Source organism: Centrocercus urophasianus, unplaced genomic scaffold (assembly GCF_019232065.1).
Source record: "Centrocercus urophasianus isolate 14NV4802_14NV808 unplaced genomic scaffold, USGS_Curo_1.0 seq_23, whole genome shotgun sequence".
Lineage (NCBI taxonomy): Eukaryota > Metazoa > Chordata > Aves > Galliformes > Phasianidae > Centrocercus > Centrocercus urophasianus.
Window position 1 is genome coordinate 1,220,055 of NW_024884789.1, and position 19,423 is coordinate 1,239,477.

At 48.8% G+C, this 19,423-nt stretch overlaps 1 protein-coding gene across 1 annotated transcript in view; it reads right to left on the bottom strand.

The window, feature by feature from the left end:
* Positions 1–2,417: 2,417 nt before the first annotated feature.
* The window catches only part of SMAD6 (SMAD family member 6), a 28,074-nt gene continuing 11,068 nt past the window's right edge, over positions 2,418–19,423 (bottom strand). The window contains exon 4 of the mRNA XM_042824369.1: positions 2,418–3,324. Coding sequence (XP_042680303.1) covers positions 2,783–3,324 — 542 coding nt within the window. The 3' untranslated portion in view covers positions 2,418–2,782. The remainder of the gene's footprint in view (positions 3,325–19,423) is intronic.

A 19,423-nucleotide genomic window follows, 5' to 3' on the forward strand; every position in this document is an offset into this window, starting at 1 on the left:
AGGACCAAAAGCCAGCTCCATAAGGACCTAAGAAGACTCAGGATTGGAGAAAGCACACTTGAGCACACCACTGCTTGGGAGGACGAAACCCCACAACCCAAGCACCAGGGATGAAGTAACCTCATGGCTGACCCAAAAACCTTTCAAAGCAAAGCCAGCACCAACACAAAACACAGGAGCTCTGGGGCTCCATAAGGAACAGAATCTCACTCCACACACTGCCAGGCCTCAGCCCCAAGCAAAACACTGGTTTTACAAAAACTCTCTTGCTTTTACCCATCTTTTCATAAAAAGGGCACAGTCCCACAAAAATCTTATAGTACAAAAACAAACAAAAACAGATCACTTACCATGGGTGTTGAAAAACCACGAACATCTCAGGAGAGAAAGACAAAGACAGACCTAGAAGCAACCAGAAGACTTTCAAAAGCACTATAGCTGCAGCCAACCTGCTTTTATAGGGGCTGGGGCAGATGAGCAATTACCAACACCTGGGGAGCACAGCAGGGACCCACAGCCTCGTTAGCTCCCAAGGCTGCCGTCCTCTTCCTATTGGAGCTGGGGCAAACGAGCAAGCACCAGCACCTGGGGAGCACAGCTGGGACCCACTGGGTCGTTGGTAGTTGTGAGCTCCAGTAGGGTAAAAAGTTCTCTTTGCAGAAAATGTCTGCTTCTGCCCATCTAAGTTGGTGGAAAATGAGCAGAGTGGTTTATTAATCATAAGTGCTGTAAGGAATGCTTCTAGTAGACAGTACTGCTTGTGGCCCTAAGGCTTCTCTAAAAGGGCTGAAGTTTGAACAGCTATAATGAAGTACTAAAGGGGACAGATGGGGGTAGAAACGAATACTTGATGTCTTATTTCAGTGCCTCTTGGTCAAATCCTCTTTATTCCCTCTAAAGCCTTGCTGTCAGCTGAAATAAAACTCCAGGATTTATTCCTAGGGAAGTGCATGAGTAATAAAAGAAGAAAAATTAAGCACCATCCATAGATTGCACAACGGCAACCCGGAACTTTCAACACGAGAGCCATCCTCTCAATGATGCAAAGCAGGACATCGTGATGGTCGTGGCAGTGCACTGAGGAAGGCAGCAGCACTGGGAAAAGCAGATCAGGTTGGGACTGTTCCTCCAAGCTAAAATGAAGGCAGTGTTTACAAAGCTCTTTCTGAAAGGAAAAAATATCTTAAAAATAACCCTATCCCCAGCTGTATGAAAGTGATACAGTGAGTGATGTAGGTGGTATGGCACAGCACACCAAATTTAAGCCACACGGGATAAAAATTCCCTGCAAAGCTCTTGAAAGCTGGCCTTAAACGATCGTGACATGTTTTGACACCATTCCCTGACAACAATGGCTGTAACACAAACAAAAATTAATGATGTCAGCATTAGCACTGATGCTGCGTGAACTCAACCAATGTGGTCCCAATTACATATCATTTCAAGTATGGTTATAATTTGAGAAATGATCTGCGGAAACATCATTGCTTCATTCCTGCTCGTGCCTCTCCCCGATGTCTGTGCCAGGTCTGCGCCTTTCCTGTGGGTCCCTTTTCCAAGCTTGGCTCATTCGTGGCTGCTGGAAGAACCCTGAGGTACAGCAGGAGCCATCTTCTGTAAGTTTAGGCCTTGGTTTAGTCGCTGAGTTCTGAGCCACTACGGAGGTCTCATGGCACATCTTTCTCCAAAAGGCTTCAAAGCCACTCCCTTGATAATGAAAGCCAAGGTGCTTCTGAAGTCACTGGACTCCAGGAGCAGTAAACACCCATGGATTTGTAACAGAACTCTTAAGACTTGGCAGCACCAGTCACTGGCCAGAAACAATACAGCAAAGAACTTCACTAGTGACACGAGGCCAGGCACTGCCCAACGTACCCATGCTTGCACCACGTCTCCAGGTGAGGATCCACCCAACTCTCAACCACTGAGTGTGTCCAGGAGGCTCCGGAGTCAGCGGGGTGGTACCTGTGGGAGGTGGTCACAAACTGGTCCTACTGGGCAGCCTTTAGGGCCGTCTGCTCTGCTCTTCACACCAGCACTGTGACCCATTGACTTGCACCAACACGAACAGGCACACACCTATTTATCGTGTCTCCATCATCACCGCATCTCCATCAGGCTTTGTGTCATCAGCGCTACAGGAGTTTTCTCTCTCACATTCTGCTTGCTCCCTTCTCTTAAACTGTCCTCATTTTCCTCATTTCCTTCTTCCTGGAGACAACTGCAGCCTGTCAAACACTGACGTACAGCTTTGTAGGGACCTGACTCAGATTGGAGACGGTGGTCACCCCTCTGCAAATCCCACCTGACTGCAGAGTGCCTGAGCAAATGCAGCTCTAAGCTTCAGTCAGGGAATAAAAAGACCAAAAAAGACCAAAAAAAAGAAGAAAAAAAAAAAAAGACAATTAAACCCCCCCCCTATAATGCGAATACTTTATTATCAATGAGTGACTGGTAGTAGCTTTTTGTCTGGGTATTAATAATATTTCAAAAAAACCATACATCAAAATTAGGGCTTTTCTCTCCTATTTTTGCTGTATAATTTTTTTTTTCTTTAAATCTGTATTGAAAGAATTATATAAGCCAAAGTGCATTTTCTGTTTTTTGTCCATATACACATTGCACCATACATAAATAATTACATTGTAAAAATGACTCCATAATTACAAGTATAATATATATTTTCATATAATATATAAAACTTTATATTAAATCTAGGTAGATGATATTTGGGATAGTCTGTGTCTTTCTTTTTTGTTTTCCTTTTGTCAGAGGCTGACTGTTATCGATTGTTACTGAGCAAGATCTCCAGCCAACACGGGCAAGATGTGATGAATTGTCTGGAGTAACACGGCCCCCAGCCCTTGGCGAAGCTGATCCGCACACTGTTGGGGTCGTAGGGCCCGTCCGCATAATCCAGCTCTGCAGTGTGCTGCAAGAGGCAGGACTTCTCGTAGTCAAACACCTTGATGGAATAGCCCGGCATCACCTTGCGCACGATCAAAGTCCTACAGTTGGGGATGTCCAGTGTCGGGGAGTTGACGAAGATGGGATGCTCGCTGCGATTGTAAGCCCACACACCGTCCGGTTCTTTGCTGAGTAAAATCCCGTAACCGATTTTACTTCGAGTCCTTCTCACAGTCTCGCTCCTGTTTTCCAGGTTTAGCTGTCCGAGGCAGAAGCCGTTTCCTTGAGGTAGGTCATAAAATATACTGACAGACTGTTCGTACACTGTGTAGAGGCGGCCGACGCGTGTCCGGTGCTCCCAGTAGGCCACGTTGCACCAATGGCTCCTCTTCACGGCATCGGGCGACGTGCTGGCATCTGTGGGGAAAGAACAGCACAGGTCAGGTTTGCTCTGACCACCTCAGTTAGACAGGCATTGAGGACAAACGCATGGCTATTCCGACCCACAAGCTCTGTACACATGAACAGAACTTGAATTCAGCTCAAGGTTTGTCCTTCAACCCAAAGCTCGTCATCAACTAACATCCTAACCCAAAGCTTGTCCGTAACCCAAAGCTTCTATTTATTAAATTATGGCAAATGCCACCAGGAAGGAAGGCTCAAGCAAAGTCTGGTGATTCAGTGGCCCGCTCTCCAGGTCCCATGGAGCTCAACACTTCCTTCTGTCTAATTTACTGCTCAATCCTGCCTCCATATGTCAGAACCCCATGTACTCAAGACTTGCCCCTTTCACAGAATTCATAGAATGGCCTGGGTTGAAAAGGACCACAATGCTCATCCAGTTTCAACCCTTGCTGTGTGCAGGGTGTCTCCAACCACCACCAGACCAGGCTGCCCTGGTCCACATCCAGCCTGGCCCTGAATGCCTCCAGGGATGGAGCATCCATGACCTCCTTGGGCAACCTGCTCCAGTGTGTCCAGCACCCCCTGAGATTCCAGCACCAAAGGCCCATAGTGCCATGACACCCCAACAGCTGCACTACGGCTCAGCCATCCCTGAGCCTGGCAGGTCCCTAAGCTCCTCTGGCATCCCATGGTGCCACACCCTCATTTCCAAAGGCCAACACTCATCAAGCCATGATGCTGGAGATGTCCATGAAATATCTCAATGAATGACCTGGCAGTATCTCCTCTATGCAATATTCTTCAACAGCAATGCAAGCGTTCCCACGGGGAGCATGAAACTCGAGAAGGCATTTCATGCCAATGGGGAGTAGTTTCTCTGAACTATATATGTCATCCTACAGAACCACTGGAATTCTCTCCAGAACAAGAAATATCTTCTCTTTCTAGGAATTACGTTCAAGGAAGATGGGAGGGACACAGATTGCCAGAAATCTGCTTAGAGCTCACTGCTGTATTTATGGTGCCACCGGAAGGAACATGGGAACCTCAGCTCCGGAGAGGGCGAATTAACCTCTTGCTGGACATTAGCCTCACTCCCACCTCCAGTTAAAAGAAAATTGCTCTTGGATTTCAACAAGGAGCTCTGCAATGAGCCAGCCCTGCATTAAGCTCCCTGACAATATATCACGCGCCTGTGGCCTGCTGACCCCTCTGCATCCGTGCCATCAGCTCCGATTAACTCACACGTGGAGTGATGCCATTATTTTGCTTCAGAGACCCCATTGACGCACAGGATTTCAAGCACATCCCCACAGCCCCATTTCTTTTCAGGCTCAAATTCCCCTGGAGGGTAATGGGCTCTCCTCCCCATTAGCGATCTTTGAATTAAGCGGCTTTGTTAGAGTTTAACTTGAGTTGTAACTGTGCAAATTTAAGGGGAGGGAGGTGGGGTCACTGGGCAAGCAAGGAGGCAGCAAAGCTGGCGGGATGCCCTTGGCCGTGGGCAATGCTCATGGTCCCCAACCAAGCCCACTGTATGGTCCAAACCTCCTCTAAAATGCCAGATCCCCTTCTCTCTCCCCACTGCCTGCTGCAACTATTTTTAAAGCCCCATATGGGTGCCAACAGTCCCATTCTGATGTGTGTTATCTCCAGAACCAGGAAAGAAATCCTGCAGCAGTAACAGACTTCAGCCCTACTGGGAAAAGTTTACTTGCATTTATGTCCAACTGCCACACAGAACAAAAACATCAGCTCTGCCCCCTAATACTGGAGCTGATGTGCTGTGCCTCCTGAAGCCATGGGAAAATGTGTGCCCTGCAGCTAAGCCCTACAGAGATGGCCAAGATAAAGGAGGACCATGCTTCAGGTGGGCTCTATTTAGGGACACTGAGGTTCAATATCAAAACACCCCCCAGAAAGTGATGCACCCAAGCATAACACATGGCAAAGCAATAAGGGAATGACAGGTCACCCATTTCCCTAAGGGGCTGGAAACCATTCACCGCCATGCTGCAATAAGTTCCTCCAAACGCCGCCCTCTGCTTACAACAAAGATCAGCCAACACAAAGGTTTTTCCCATTTCTTACTCTTTAGATCATGCTGCCTTGCAAAGCACCAGCCAAGGGAACAAGGAGGTTTAGAGGAGAAGAGTCACATCTAATTCTGGATTAGAAAACATCAGATTCCTTGTGCCCATGTGACGCACTGAGATCTGGTGACAAAAGGTTTTGAAGTCTTTGTGCAGCACTTCTACAGCAGTTGCAAAAACTACATTTACCAAACTGATGGCATTATCACAAACCTGACCCCAACAGACTTACTGAGCTAAACGTTCCTGAAGCAAAACTGTCCTCGGCCACATCTGCACAACCTTCTGAAACGAAGAGCTTGGAATGGATGAAAACCAGTAGCAACCCTTGGTCTACCACCATGCAGATGTCAAAGTGCTTTGCTCTTTAGAAAGCAAGAAATCCCACATTTTGAAACATTTGCAGAGTTTTTAACTGATGAGAACAGCAGGACAGCAGGCAGGAAAGGTGCTGAGCACCCAAATTTCACCAGCAGGTACATCGTAACACAATCACCCTTCTGCTGGAACGTAAGATAGCTGAGCTGCCCCCAGTACCACTCCCAAACCCTTCCCAAATGCCAAATGTTGCTGCTGTTCCATCCAAGTCTTGCTGGAGGGGCCACAGATGAGCTTGGAACGTTTCATCTGGGGCCCAAAGGCTGGTAGCAATTACTGAGCTCTGCATTTGCTTAACCTCCCAGCCTCCATGGAGCCCCACATGCCCATCAGGTAGGGAGGTTTTCTTTTCTCACCCCACTTTTTAGAAACTCCCACTTTGTCTCCAAATTTCCTTTCCTTTATGAATGAGGCAACTTCAAAACTCAGGTTTCCTCATCAGTTGAATTAATTAGGGGAGTAGAATTGTTAAATCATTAAGGCTGGAAAAGACCACTAGGATCACCAGGTCCAACCTCAACCCCCCCCACACCCCCACATGTCCCTCCCTAGACCGGTCCCATGGTGTTTTGTGAATTAAGGTACCCAGTAGGGGAGAGCAAAGCAGGAGGAAAGCAGCACCTATGCTACAGGAACATCTGCCTTTGGGTGTCCCCAAAGTGCCACATCTGCTTTCCAGGAATTGGCAAACATTTTGGTAAAGACGCTGATACATCACGTGCTCAAACCAGGGAAAGGCTTTTAATACCTTGTGCTTCAATGCATCTTAAACTATGAGATGCTTTATTAGTGCACAAATAAAACACTCTGAGAAGAAATCATTCGGTCTCATTGGAGAAGCTCTGCCCCAAGGACCCTCCTGGTGCCGGGCTGGGTTCCTCACCTCCTTTTATCTCCTGGTGCACTCAAACAAACCCTGGGAAGATGAACTCATCTTACAGCCCTGACATAAAGCAAGCACTTTAGCAAGCCCCTCGTACAAGGGGGCCTGCGCTGTGTCTTATCCGCTGCCAAGTATTAGTTTCCCCTCCAGCTATTAGCCACTACCACTCAGCAGACAGCAGGGGCGGCCGGCAGAAAAGCAAGCCCTCTGCAATTTAAATAAATATTCCATTTTTCCTCCTCTTTTTCCACGCTGCCTTTTATGCAAAGACTAGAAAACACACTTTTTTTTTTTTTTTCTTTCCTCCTTCTCTGGAACAGAGGCGTGCTTGTTGCCCCTCTTTTTGAAGAAAGAAAAACATTTTAGTCCTGCCGTGCCTCCCTCGATGGTACACACCACATTTCTAACAACTATCATTGTAGGCAGCTCCAACTCACAGCTACATTTTGGCTGGCGTCAGGGCTATCTCCCCCATCAAAGCCACCTCCATCGATCCCATGCACAGACTCAAACTCTGGCTCTTGTTTACTCATGGGCTCGTTCCTCCCAGTCACCATTTCCTCTGTTGCAGCACTGCCTTGCAGCAGGCACATTCAGAAGGAAATTCAAACAATCTGAGATTAAAAAAACAAGATAGGAAGCGAGATGGGGGAATCAAAACCAGAACTTCATGGGGAAATGGTCTCAGGCAAATGGGAGCCAGGTAGGAGAAGGCATGCAGAAAGCAAATGCTGCGCTTGCTCCCTGCTGAGCGTGGAGGTAAAGAAGATAAGTGGAGGTGTGGAGTGTTTGTCGTCTGACAGCACATGAAGCCACTCAGACAATTCAAAGCAGTTTGTTAAAAGAGAAAAACAGAAAGATGGTTATTCCACAACACAACACAGCGCAGACTCTGCCCACTGCGTGATGCTGCACTTAAGGGCAGGATGGGAACCATGGGCAGAGCAGGTGAGCCACTGAAACACTGACCCACCAACCCTGCTGCATCAGCCCTTGGTGACAACGGGGCCTCAATGACACATGGCTGCAAATAAGAGGGGTGAAAAAGGATGTGGTGTCGCAGTGGCCCCAAGTACCACCCCAGCAGCACGCCATGGTATTCTGTTCACTTACTGCTTTGAGGAACATTCCTATTTTTGCACCAATTCCTCATGAAACAGCCCTGAATCACACAGGTTGGTTTTTCAAATACAACCCACCAAGAGCAGCAGCCTCCCCTCCACGGCATCTTGTTTGCGGCTTGTTCAAAACATGTTGGCAGGTCACCCAAGGAGAGGAACTCATGCAAAGAAAATTCTCTGCGAGCTCCAAACATGCTGGTGACTCCAAGCATGTCTGGGCACCTGGAGAAGCCCAGCTGGCTGCTGAGGGGACAAAGTGGGACAGTGACACGTGTCGTAGGACTCTGCTCGTGTCCCACCTTCACATCCCACCTCTCTGCAGCGCTCCTGAATCACTCACTCCCATGGCCCCATGGCTCAAGCACACCTGGTGCCCAATGGCCAAGATCTTCCCACCATTTTTATGAGCCCTATCAGACACAAATTCAGCCTTCTTTCCTGCAGCCCAGGAGCATGTTTGTAGCCCAGCACATGGCACGAGGATGGCTCACTGTGAACGAGGTCCAGATAAAAAGCCTGGCACAAGGAACACACACATTTCCCAAAAAGCTTTTAACAGTTCACTGGGGAGCCATCAGCTCAAAGCCCTGATTAATGCCCTTAGAAACAAGCTCCTGGGGTAAGGAAGAGGTTAAAACTTTCCACAGCATAAATGGAATTTTTATGGCCCTGCAAAGAAAAAAAAAAATAAAAAAAAAATTAATTGTCAATCTGCCCCTGCAAAGCTCACAACCATTCTCGCTAAGCCAATATACTTAAAATACCTCAGCCTTACAAGTTTCAGCTGGAATGTGTCACCCAGCCCCCTGCGAGCCCACAGCTGCAGCCAGCAGCAGAACAGGATGCCCAGGCTGGGACAGCCCTTGTGCCAACTGTTCTGTCTGCCCATCCCTCGCTGGGATCACTGGGGTGGGATTCTGAAGACAATTTCCCAATTTTTCGTGCTCCATGCCTTGGCTAGCAGCTGCTTCACCAGCCCCCAGGAGCACTCCAATGTTGGCTCTACCATACGTATGTATGGCCAAAGTCCACCTGCAAACGGATGGAGGCAGCCATCCCACGGTGATTCTGTAGCATCTGAGGTATGGAGGCAGCAGGTCTGCCCCCAAAAGAAGTCTACATGAGAACATGGGCATCTCCATCCCTTTCTGGATGAGTCAAGAAGCTACTGGAAGACAATGGGCAGCAGAATGGAAGAAGGAGGTTGGATGGCTGTCAGCTTCTTCCTGCACCTTTCTCCTTCATGTCCAGAATCACTGAAGAGTGCTTGAATATCCCAGCTTTAACCAAGACAAACTCACTCCCTGGAGAGGTCTCCAGCCAACAGCTACAGGGACAGCACGCTACACCTTCCCTATGTTAAAACCACCAAACTCTCTGCCAGGCTGCTGGTTTGCAAGGCTGGCAGAGATACAGAGGTTCAGCCTTGTTTACGCCCATAATAAAATAAGAGTGTGATCTGCTATCGTGATTCATCCAGTGTCACCACCATCATGGCCAAAAGGGTCCCAGCTCCTCCATCCCCAGCAGAAGGTCCTGGTGATCTCCTCTTCCTCCTGCAGCCCTTACCTTGGACCAGAGCTTTGGTGCCCCCCAGCCTCTTTCATGAGCCGATTTAATTCGTTAACCCAGCAGATGATTAACTCAGAAGAACACTTGCACTGGGTTAATTAATTAAATTAGTTCAAAAAATAGGGTCTGGCGGGCAACGGAGCCAGTGCATGAGGCGCGTGGAGAGGGCTGGGGGAAGGGGGGACATTTCCATGGCAGCCCAAGAAACAAAAGCAACACAGGACAGGAGCCAATGCCAAGAATGGGGATGAAAACAATTTTCTCTGCATAAAAGAAACCACTCTGTAAAATCATCAGCTCATGCTAATTTCTTATCCTTCAAAGAAAAGCACATGCCATGTTCAGTTCTGCCTTGAAATTCTCAAGCTAAACTCTAGTGGTTTCTCTCTGATGCACGCTCTCTGTCCATTAAATATGCACTCCAGACTATGCTTTAAGGTATTTCAACAGGTTGGGTTTTTTTTTTTTTCCATTTTCCACCTTCCCTGCACAGTTTCCAAAGGTCTTTTCAGCCAAAGGTGAAAAAAACTAAAAAGCAAAAAAAAAAAAAACCAAAAAGAAAACCCCCAAATCCACCATTTAGAAGCACCACTCGTGTTTTTTTCACTGACGTTTTTATGCATCACTTCGGAAGGGAATGTTTTGGGAGACTGTGGTGATTTCTTTGGGTCGAATGTAACCTCAGCTCCTGCGCTGTGCACGTGGCCGCGCCGTGCCTGGCACGCAGGGCTTAGCACAACAATGTAAATACCTCTTCAAAAGCAGCCCAAGACGTAATCACCTGCAGTTGCTGCCAATTATGAAAGCACCTGACCTGTCATCAGCTGAAATTTGGCTCAGGTTCCCCCCTCTTTTGGAAGCCAGCCCTGGGTACGACCGAGCCCTGCGAAGTCCCAGGTTTAGGGGCTGCTCTCTCCCACTCTCCCACACAATCATTCATTTGCTGAAAGCCTTCCCACTCCTGCCCAGTAGGGGCTGGCTTTTCCTTTTGCTGGGTGCGGCACAAAATGCACTCAAATGAGGGTAAAAGCCTCATACCCTGAGAGCCTTTGGTAGGAAAGGGTCTGAGAGGCTGTGACAAAGAAATGGGGAAAAGAAAATCCCTTTTTTCACTCTTGGTTTCAGCACTTGCAAGTTTTCCTCTTCTTCAAATGACCACAGATGCCAAATTGGGCAGATCCTGAGCGCTGCTGAGCTCCGCTCACTTTCAAACCCATTTCTGCTGCTGGCTTTGAGGTTGGCAGTGTCAGAGCAGCTCCTGGTGCTCTCAAAGATCGCCAGCAATGCTCCTAGGGAGAATCATCCACTCTATAGCCAGAGCTGGAAACTGCCGCAACGCAGAGCATCCCACAGAACAGACTGGAAAAGGGCGTTCATGAATAATAATAGTTTTTGCTTGTGGAGCAGTTTCACTCAAGAGCTTCAAAGCACTTTAGAAGCAAGAACTAATTACTAGGTTCCTCTGAAGAGAAATGGGAATAGCTCTCCTCTGTTGTGCCCCCCAGGCAGAGCCCACAGCTCCATGACCGGTTCCGAGCGCTGCCCACTTCCCAGCAGCGCCAAACCAGGGGCTTTCCAGCCACAACAGCTGTGGCATTGGGTCATGGAGCTGCTTTGGGGAGCTGGATGCTGATGTGCTGAAAGCATTAGAGCAATGAGAGCCTCTGAGGATGCTCCAATCTCCCACTGCCCACACTCACTATAATGCCTGCAGCACCCGCACAGCAGCAGGACCGTGTTGGATGCTGGATGCACAACCCTCTGCCATTACACACTGGAGATTGGAGCTCGATGATCTTTAAGGTCCCTTCCAGCCTAAACCATTCCATGATTCTACGCCTAAAGAAGAAAACCAGTGGATATTTTCAAGAAAGGTGTTTTTTTGGATCCTCTTTCTGACTGACGGATGCCTACACCTGGCCATCCTGCATAAGCCACACCAGGCAAAATCCATCTCCCACCATCACCAGCCCTATACTGCAGCTCAGCTCCTTCCCTTCCCAAAATCTGCTCTTTCCAGGAGGTCAAAGCCCAATGGTTCCCCAACCTTGGTCTCCTGGGCTCCCAAAATGCAAACAAGATGAGATCTATAGGCCAGAACTCTTGCACAGGATGTGGCAAACAAAGCCAGCTGCCAATGCAACAGCTTTGCTGTGCTTTTCTGCTTTTCCTAAACAAAAAGGATGGGGATACTTCCCATGGAGGAGAACTAAAGCAAAACCAAAGCAAACATCACTGCTGGCTTTATTTTAAGAGCCTGCAACTGTGCTGCAGTGTGAGCGCAGCCTCGGTCCGCTCCACCTCTATCACTGTGACGTCTGCAAGCAAACTGGGGATATGGAAAAAAAGCCAAAACAAGTGTTTTCCTCCCAATGGGCTGGGAAAGAGCTGCTGGAAGCAGCGTTTGGCCCTGCACAGCCCCTAGATCCCAACCCGGGAACACTGGGAGAACAAAAACCTCTGTTTTCCCCTCAAAATCTGATGCTGTGAGCCCCATGTCCCACCCCACCGTCTGTCCTCAAAAGGGCTCTGGTTTTCACTTCCCTGCAACCTTCTTAATTCCCCCCAGCAGCCTTTATATAGGTTGCTGGTTTTGTTTTTTCTTTTTTTTTTTTTTTCCTGTGCCCTTACATATATGGGAACCAGGCAGGGGCTGAGAGTGGAATGGAAATTCAGGCTTTGTTCTCACTGGCCGAAGCCCAAGATCATTCCCCAGATAAAGCTCCCAGCCTTGCTGGCTGAGCCAGCCTCACCAGACCGGGCCTCCTCTCCTCTCATCTCCTCTCACAGTTTTTGCTGCAGAACTGAAAGATCCAGGGTGCCTCTGTTTTGCAAGGAAACAGCCCCTGCTGTGTGCGAGCTGGAGGGATAAAACCTGCCAGGAAGGTGCCGGGGCTGTTATCTGCTGGAGATAAACACAAAGCAATGGCGATGCGGACGGCTCCTGCCCTCCCTCACCCACATGCTGGCGCAGGGAGGGACGTGCAGAGGGCTGCGTGCGTTGTGTCTGCACCCACACAGCCAGATTTTCCGATAGCCGCTTCATGGATTGATGTGTAAACATTTTCTGGGGCCATTCCAGCCCTTCCCTGCAGTTAGCAGCTCGCTCCACCAACATGCTTGTGGCCAGCATCCATAGGCTCTCGCTCCCACTTCAAGCAAAGACTAAACAATGACTCAAGCATCTCAGGATCTGCGCTCTTTGCTGGTCCCTCATCCCAGCGGCCAGGCAGCAGGGCTGCTCCTGTCTCCCATGTCATGAAACCCACAATGCTGGCAGTATTGCAGCAGCACAGCGAGAGCCTCCCCGAGTCCCCAAAGGCATCTCCTGGAGATGTCCCATCCCTCACCGAGGGTTTGCGCAGGGTGAGCGGAGGTGACTCACTCTCATTACCCTCCCTGACCATGCAGGACTTGTTTTTGTTACAGAAAACCACAGTTTCTTTAAAAAAAAAAAAAAATATATATATATATATAAATAAATAAATAAATAAAGAATAAACCAACCAAAATACACACAAGTCAGTGGGATGAATCCTGTCCTGCCGCACGAATCCCAGGCACCCTAATACTCCTGCTTGCCTCTGAATGGTCAAACATGGCCAGGAGATGCTGCAGTGGAAGGGGTGTGCTGCATTGAGCACCACTATCACTGATACCTCCATTACCCTCATTTTAGGGGAAAAAAAAACAGAAAAAGAGCAGGTCAGGCTGTTTGGTAAATCAAAGACAGGGAGATTATCAGTGCATGGGAGTGCTTCATTATAGTTAATGAGCTCAAGAATGCACGCCCCACACTCAGCCTAGTGCTAATGGAGGAATGCAGAATACTTCTCCCCTCTGGGGAAATGGAGCTATAAAGTGAGGCTTTTGGGGGGAAATGCATTAAAAACACAGCCTGTCAACCACTGCAGAGACTCATTGCTCCTTCTGTTCCCCTGGAGTTCATCTATACAAAATACTCACTTGGATGTAAAGAAACCCCAGCTCAAAACCGCCTGAAGAATGAGAGCGTAAAATCAGACTTGGATCTTTTGCAGAAATGCATTCACAGAGCAGCAGATTTTCAGCTCTTTCCTCCTTTGAATCGTTTTGCTCATTATTGCAACACTTCAGACTGTTTGTGATGGGGAGGAGCAACACGGGAAGCCTCAGCCTTAAACCTCAGCCCTTGCATGGCACAAACAAACCACTCTATGGACGCTAAAAATTCTGTCGTGTTGCTGTGCTCGAATCCTTAAACTGTTAAAAATAGGAAAGAAACTGCACAGTTCACATATTTTATAAAGCTGGGTTAAATCAACATCTGCAAAAAATATCCCCGTTAAACGAAATAGCAGGATTTCATTAAGTAAATTGCAAGTTGGCAAAAATTCTGAAAGAAAGGGAAAAAGCCACAGCCAGCCCCATAATTTAAACCTTATTTTAACTGTGACTGCATGACTGCAAAAGGCTGCATTTCCAAAGGGAGGAAAAAAACAACGTTTAAAAGCGAGGCCTCTGCTGCCCACCTCAGCAGTACCTTTGGGGCCAGCACCCACCCCATGCTGGGTACCAGTGGTTCAGGATGCTGGAGCAGGCAGGAAGCAGGCAGGGGCATCGCCTGCCCTCCCGGCCACTTTTCCAAACCTGCCAAGCGCCTTTCCTGCCCGGGGTGACTCACTTGGGATAGGCTGTGCTCTTCCCACAGCTCTGGCCAAAAAAAATCCCCTGTGAGAGGGAGCCCTGCGGGGACCTGGGGGTCCCAGGTTCACCTCGCCCAATGTGACCCCAGCATGGCACCAATCCAAGCACTGACAGGGAGAAATCAAGTGTCCCACCCAAAAGCTCCCATGTCCAAGGAATTAACCTGGCCACATAACAGCAACTGGCAAAACGTGGCATCCAGTGCACGCTGAGCCCCTCTGCTCTGGAAATAACAGCTCACGGGGCTAAAAACCTCGAAACAAAACCTAGGAACAACAGGCCCGATAGGCAGAGTTGGAGCAAAAGACAAGAGCTTTCACAGAAGGCACAATTATTTTCTTGCAACATATTGGCTCTGCTGTTTTTCCTGGCATGGTGAGGCTGCAGTTATTTTGAAGGGCTGTTTGCTGCACACGGAGCCCAGAAAGCAGCGACCTGATTTCCTTTTGGGTCTAAACATCCGTTTGCTGTGCAAGCAGGAGGCAAATAAATGAAATGTGCATCTTGGGAAGTGCTGCTGGGGAGCACCCGTGAGGAGCTGCCAGCAACCAGGGCTAGGATGAAAGGGGCAGCACTGCTCAACTGCACTGAGCAATGCAATCTGATGGCAAAAGGAACATGCACCATGGGGAAACTGCAAGGCAAAGCAGGCAGGGAGCTGAGTGCTACAGAGCCTGCCCCAGGGCATGGCCCAGTGTGATCCAGCTCTGCTCTGCCTGGGGCAGCCCAGCCCAGAGCATTGCACCTGGTTTGGGTGCTGCAATGTAGAGAGGACGGAAAGCTATGAGAAAGCTTCCAAAGGAAGGGCAATAAAGATGGGGAAGGATCTGGAGGGCAAGGCACGTGAGGAGCAGCTGAGGTCCCTTGGTTTGTTCAGCCCTGAGAAGAGGATGCCTCATGGCAGCCTGCAGCTCCGTCACGGCTCTACAGCTCCATCATCCATTCAAGGAGGCTGTGGATGCCCCATCCCTGGAGGCATTAAGGCCAGGCTGGATGTGGCTCTGGGCAGCCCGGTCTAATGGTTGGTGACCCTGCACATAGCAGGGGGTTGAAACCCGATGATCATCTTGGTCCTTTTCAACCCAGGCCATTCTATGATTCTACAATCATGGCCCTACAGCCTCCTCCCCATGGCAGCCTGCAGCCACAAGTTCTACAAGCCACAGCCAAAGCTGCTGCTGGAGTGCAATCTCCCACCTGGGCTGTCCCCGTTCCCACTCCCTGGGCACAGGAGCCCTTTGGAATGCCCACTCCTCATCCACCACCTCCTCCCAGCCCAGGCCAGGCCAGCCCACTGCCATCCTTCTACATTTCCTGGCTTTGGAGGATGCAAGCCAGGCCATTAACATTATTTATAGGTTCCTGTGCATGAATTTCCAGTTGTTTGTCTGCTTAAAAACAGTGAAGTGAAAAAAAAAAAAAGAGAAGAAATTCCTGGAGGTCAGACGATTAGAAAAAGGAAAAAAAAGGAAAAAAAAAGCACATGGCTGTGGTCTGATGGGCCTAATGCAACAGCAGCAGCTCCTTCAGAGACATAACAGAATTTCCTTAAATGCTTGCTCTGTAAATATTTAAGCTACTTTATAAGATTTTTACAATGTACTTAGGAAGCGTAAATCTCAGCAGCGCAGCACGGCACGCCATCAGCATGGCACATGCTGGGATGTTTCAGAACACAAACATGGACATCTCCCATGCTAACACTGCATTGTGGGCCAGGAGGGCACAGCTAGGATGCTGCTGGGATGGAGGGCCCACGGAGCTCAGGGTCTTCCCAGCACCAAAACGAGGAGGAAATAATTACCTTCACCCTCAAACAGAGGGTGCCTATGTGCTGCACTACATATAACCCCTAACAAAGCAATTTACAGTTGTGTAGCAGCTTCAACCCAACGCCAAATTTCTGCCCATTGGCTTCTGCACACACAGCACCTGAGATGCCTCCTCGCAGGTGAGTGTTCCCTTGTGATGGAAAAACAGCATCACGCCGACTGACGCATCCGTATTCAGGGTGGTTCCCATATGGAAACTCGGTGCAGTTTTATGAGCTTTGCTTGGACACGGTGGTTTCTACCTGACATTCTCCCAATAAATGTGGATCTTCTCAACTAACCAACACGCGTAGCAGTTCTCCTTTGCTGTCATTTAGGTGTGTCTGAGGCAATGGCAACAAATGGAAATGGGGACCTGGAAGTTTAATGGCGTTGCGAAGCACAGCTTTGTGTCACAGATGACAAAGTGCAAAGAAAGCTCGGAAAAAAAAAAAAACCAAAAAAAAAACTTGGATGGAAGTTCAAACACTGATGGTTTAAAGATGAAAGGGTGCTCTTCGATTCAGTGTTTAAATAAAAGTTTTCTCCTACTAAATCATTTAAACATTTTCGCATTCCTGGCATTTCTAGAAGCACTGCTGGCTTTTATTTCTCACCCCACCCCAGCGCCCTCAGTGACCACTGCTATAGGAGGCAAACTGCTCTCTACAGCTCTCTCAGGACAGCACGGAGCTCACCACGAATGGAGCTGTGTGCTACCTGTACTCATTCTCCCATCACCATCCTATTTTCCTCCTTCTGTGGAAAAAATTCTTCCTCACTGCACACAAAGGTGGGCAGCTTCTGTCCAAAATACCGTCCAGAAATGCAAAGGAACTCAACTGACTTCACGAGTTCTATTTAGACAGCTCTAACTCGGAGCTGAGACTGTTTGCTGCCCTCATACCATCTCCTTTAGGAGCTACTGGCCGCTCCACCAGCTACAGAGGAAGCCTGCGTCATCCAACATTCACCATCAGCAGCACAGAACAGCTCCAACAAGCCCAAATTCCCCGTGCAATTCCCCCTAACAATGCAATTACATCAAAGAGAAGAGCCCAGACACAGAAATGTTGGCCAATGCATTTCAATGCCTGCAGAATGACAAAGCCAAGCATATCCTGATGCGGGGTAGCTTTCAGATGCTCACATGACCAATGGCCAAAAAAATGGCCAAAAACTTTTTCGGTTTGAAAAGCAACATCCCCACCCAGCAGGACTTGCTGTGTGCCTTGCATTGCCCTCAAGCTCACTGCCTACCCTGCACTGCAGATCCTGAAGAGCAACTGGGAGAGACCCAGAATAAACGTGGGCACGTCTGTTGTAAACTTAGATTAGAAATACTCCAAAAAGTCACCAAGGGTTTAAAACAGAGGACGACACAACAGCTGAATGCAAATGTGGATTTCCTTTAAGACACAGCTCAACCAACATATCGCAGTTTTCAAAGCAAGCAAGAGGGCTGAGAGCAACCCCACGTTGGCAGCCTCTGTCCTTTTTCGCTTGTAATTCTATCATGAAAGCAAAAAAGAAAACCCCCTTTAAAATCCACTCTTTTTCTCCCACGCATGCCCCCCGAGCACTCAGAGGGCAATAGGATATTCCAAGGATCATTTCAAGCTACAATCCACATGACCCAGGTTTGCAAAATTCCTAGAGGCCAACAGAAGGAGAAGCAGGGGCTGAGGGCAAGATGCAACGATGTGAGCTGGTTGTGCTTCCACTACAAAAATGGCATTTACCACCAACAGCACAAAACCCACCAGCTCCTAACTCAAACAGCACAGAGCTTACTAAATAGGAAACAGAGTGGGGTCAGAAGGGAATGGATTCAGGACCAGAGCCATCCTGATGGCTGTGTCAAAGGTGGCTGCAGCTGTCTGAAATTAGCCCAGCAGGAATGGAGGACTGCAGCCAGGGGCTGGATACTGCAAGAACAGGGCAGAAGGCTGTAAAAGAGTTGAGACTGATGCAGAAGCACTTGCAGGGCACTGCCAGTCACAAGCACCTCATGACCTGTTCATCACCACACTGTAAGCCCAGTTTTGTATGCACGTCCTGCCTGGAATAATTAAAAGCTGGCTATACATCAACCTACATCTGCATGTACTTGCCTGCATGAAGGCTATGAGCATCCCCCTGTGCTCAGGGCAGGCTGGGGAGCCCTGGGCACCATAGTACTCTGTATTACCCCTCTGCAGACACTGTGTTCCAGAAAGAAAAAGTGCAGGGCATCCAGCTGCCTCATACCAAACCCGAGCTCAGCTCTCCCTCCCTGCAGGTCTCAACGAAGTGGGCAGACAGCACTTCATAGAATCACAGAATGGCCTGGGTTGAAAACGACCACAACGATCATCCAGTTTCAACCCCCTGCTATGTGCAAGGTTGCCAACCACCAGACCAGGCTGCCCAGAGCCACATCCAGCCTGGCCTTGAATGCATCCATGGATGGAGCATCCACAACCTCACTGGGCAGTCTCTAAAGCAAAACCCTTCAGACAGACACATACTGAAGGCTTTTTATGCCATCAGACTCAGCACAACAAAAGCAAAACTCATTCGCAAAGACCTTAAGCCTTAAAAGCCTCAATGAACAGATCTATTCCATCGCAGCTCAACACAATCCAGCTCCAAAGGCCCACACAGATGACTGCAGGTAGGAGAGGCACTTCAACACAGGTGGCTGTAATCAGCTGCACACGACCAAAGGCTCAGATTGTTCCTGTTTCAGCAGTGAAGATGCTGCCCACAGCACTCTTATTCCAAATCCAGCGACGTGCGAGTGGCACTTCTTTTATTTTTCTCAAAACACACTTTTGCTGACATTTCCCTTTCATTAAAATAGCTCAACAATGGGGGGAAAAGCAACTCACGGCACACATAGGATCTTTACCTTACTTTGTACTCGCAGAGGAATTTCCTTCATCTCCTCCACAGTGGAAATTTCCACCGACCCCTGGCTCACATCACACGCGATGTGCAGCACAGCAGGAACTGGGCTGCTCTCTTTTTTGCATGGTAAGACTGCACACCTTTGGGGCAGGGACTAAAGGAGCTGGGACACGCTCCCAGGCAGCCATCAATGGGCAGCATGGGGATGATGGTATCGACTTCCAACGGAGCTGTGCAAGCTTCCAAGTGAAATTCTAGTATGGATTGCTGTGTTGGGAAGCTCCTGCTGTACGTGAAGATGGGTCAAACAATAAAAGGATTTATGCCAGTGCCTGGTTCTAAATGCAAGGCATCATCTGCTCAGTGGGAAACAACCTTGGTCCTCCATGTCCCCCAGAGGATGCAGCACCTCCAGTTCAGAATCTCAGGTTTGGGTTGGAAGGGACCCTAAAAGCCACCCAGTTCCAACCCCTGCCTCGGGCAGAGAAACCTCCCACCACACCAGGTTGTCCACAGCCCCATCCAATCTGGTCTTGGATGCTTCCAAGTGGCTTTGGACAATTCTCTGGGCAGACTCTTCCTATATCTAACTCACTAACCCCTTTACCACACTGCTGCAAAACCAACCTCAGATCAGATTCCTGCACTGGACCCCACGCACCAATACCATGCCAG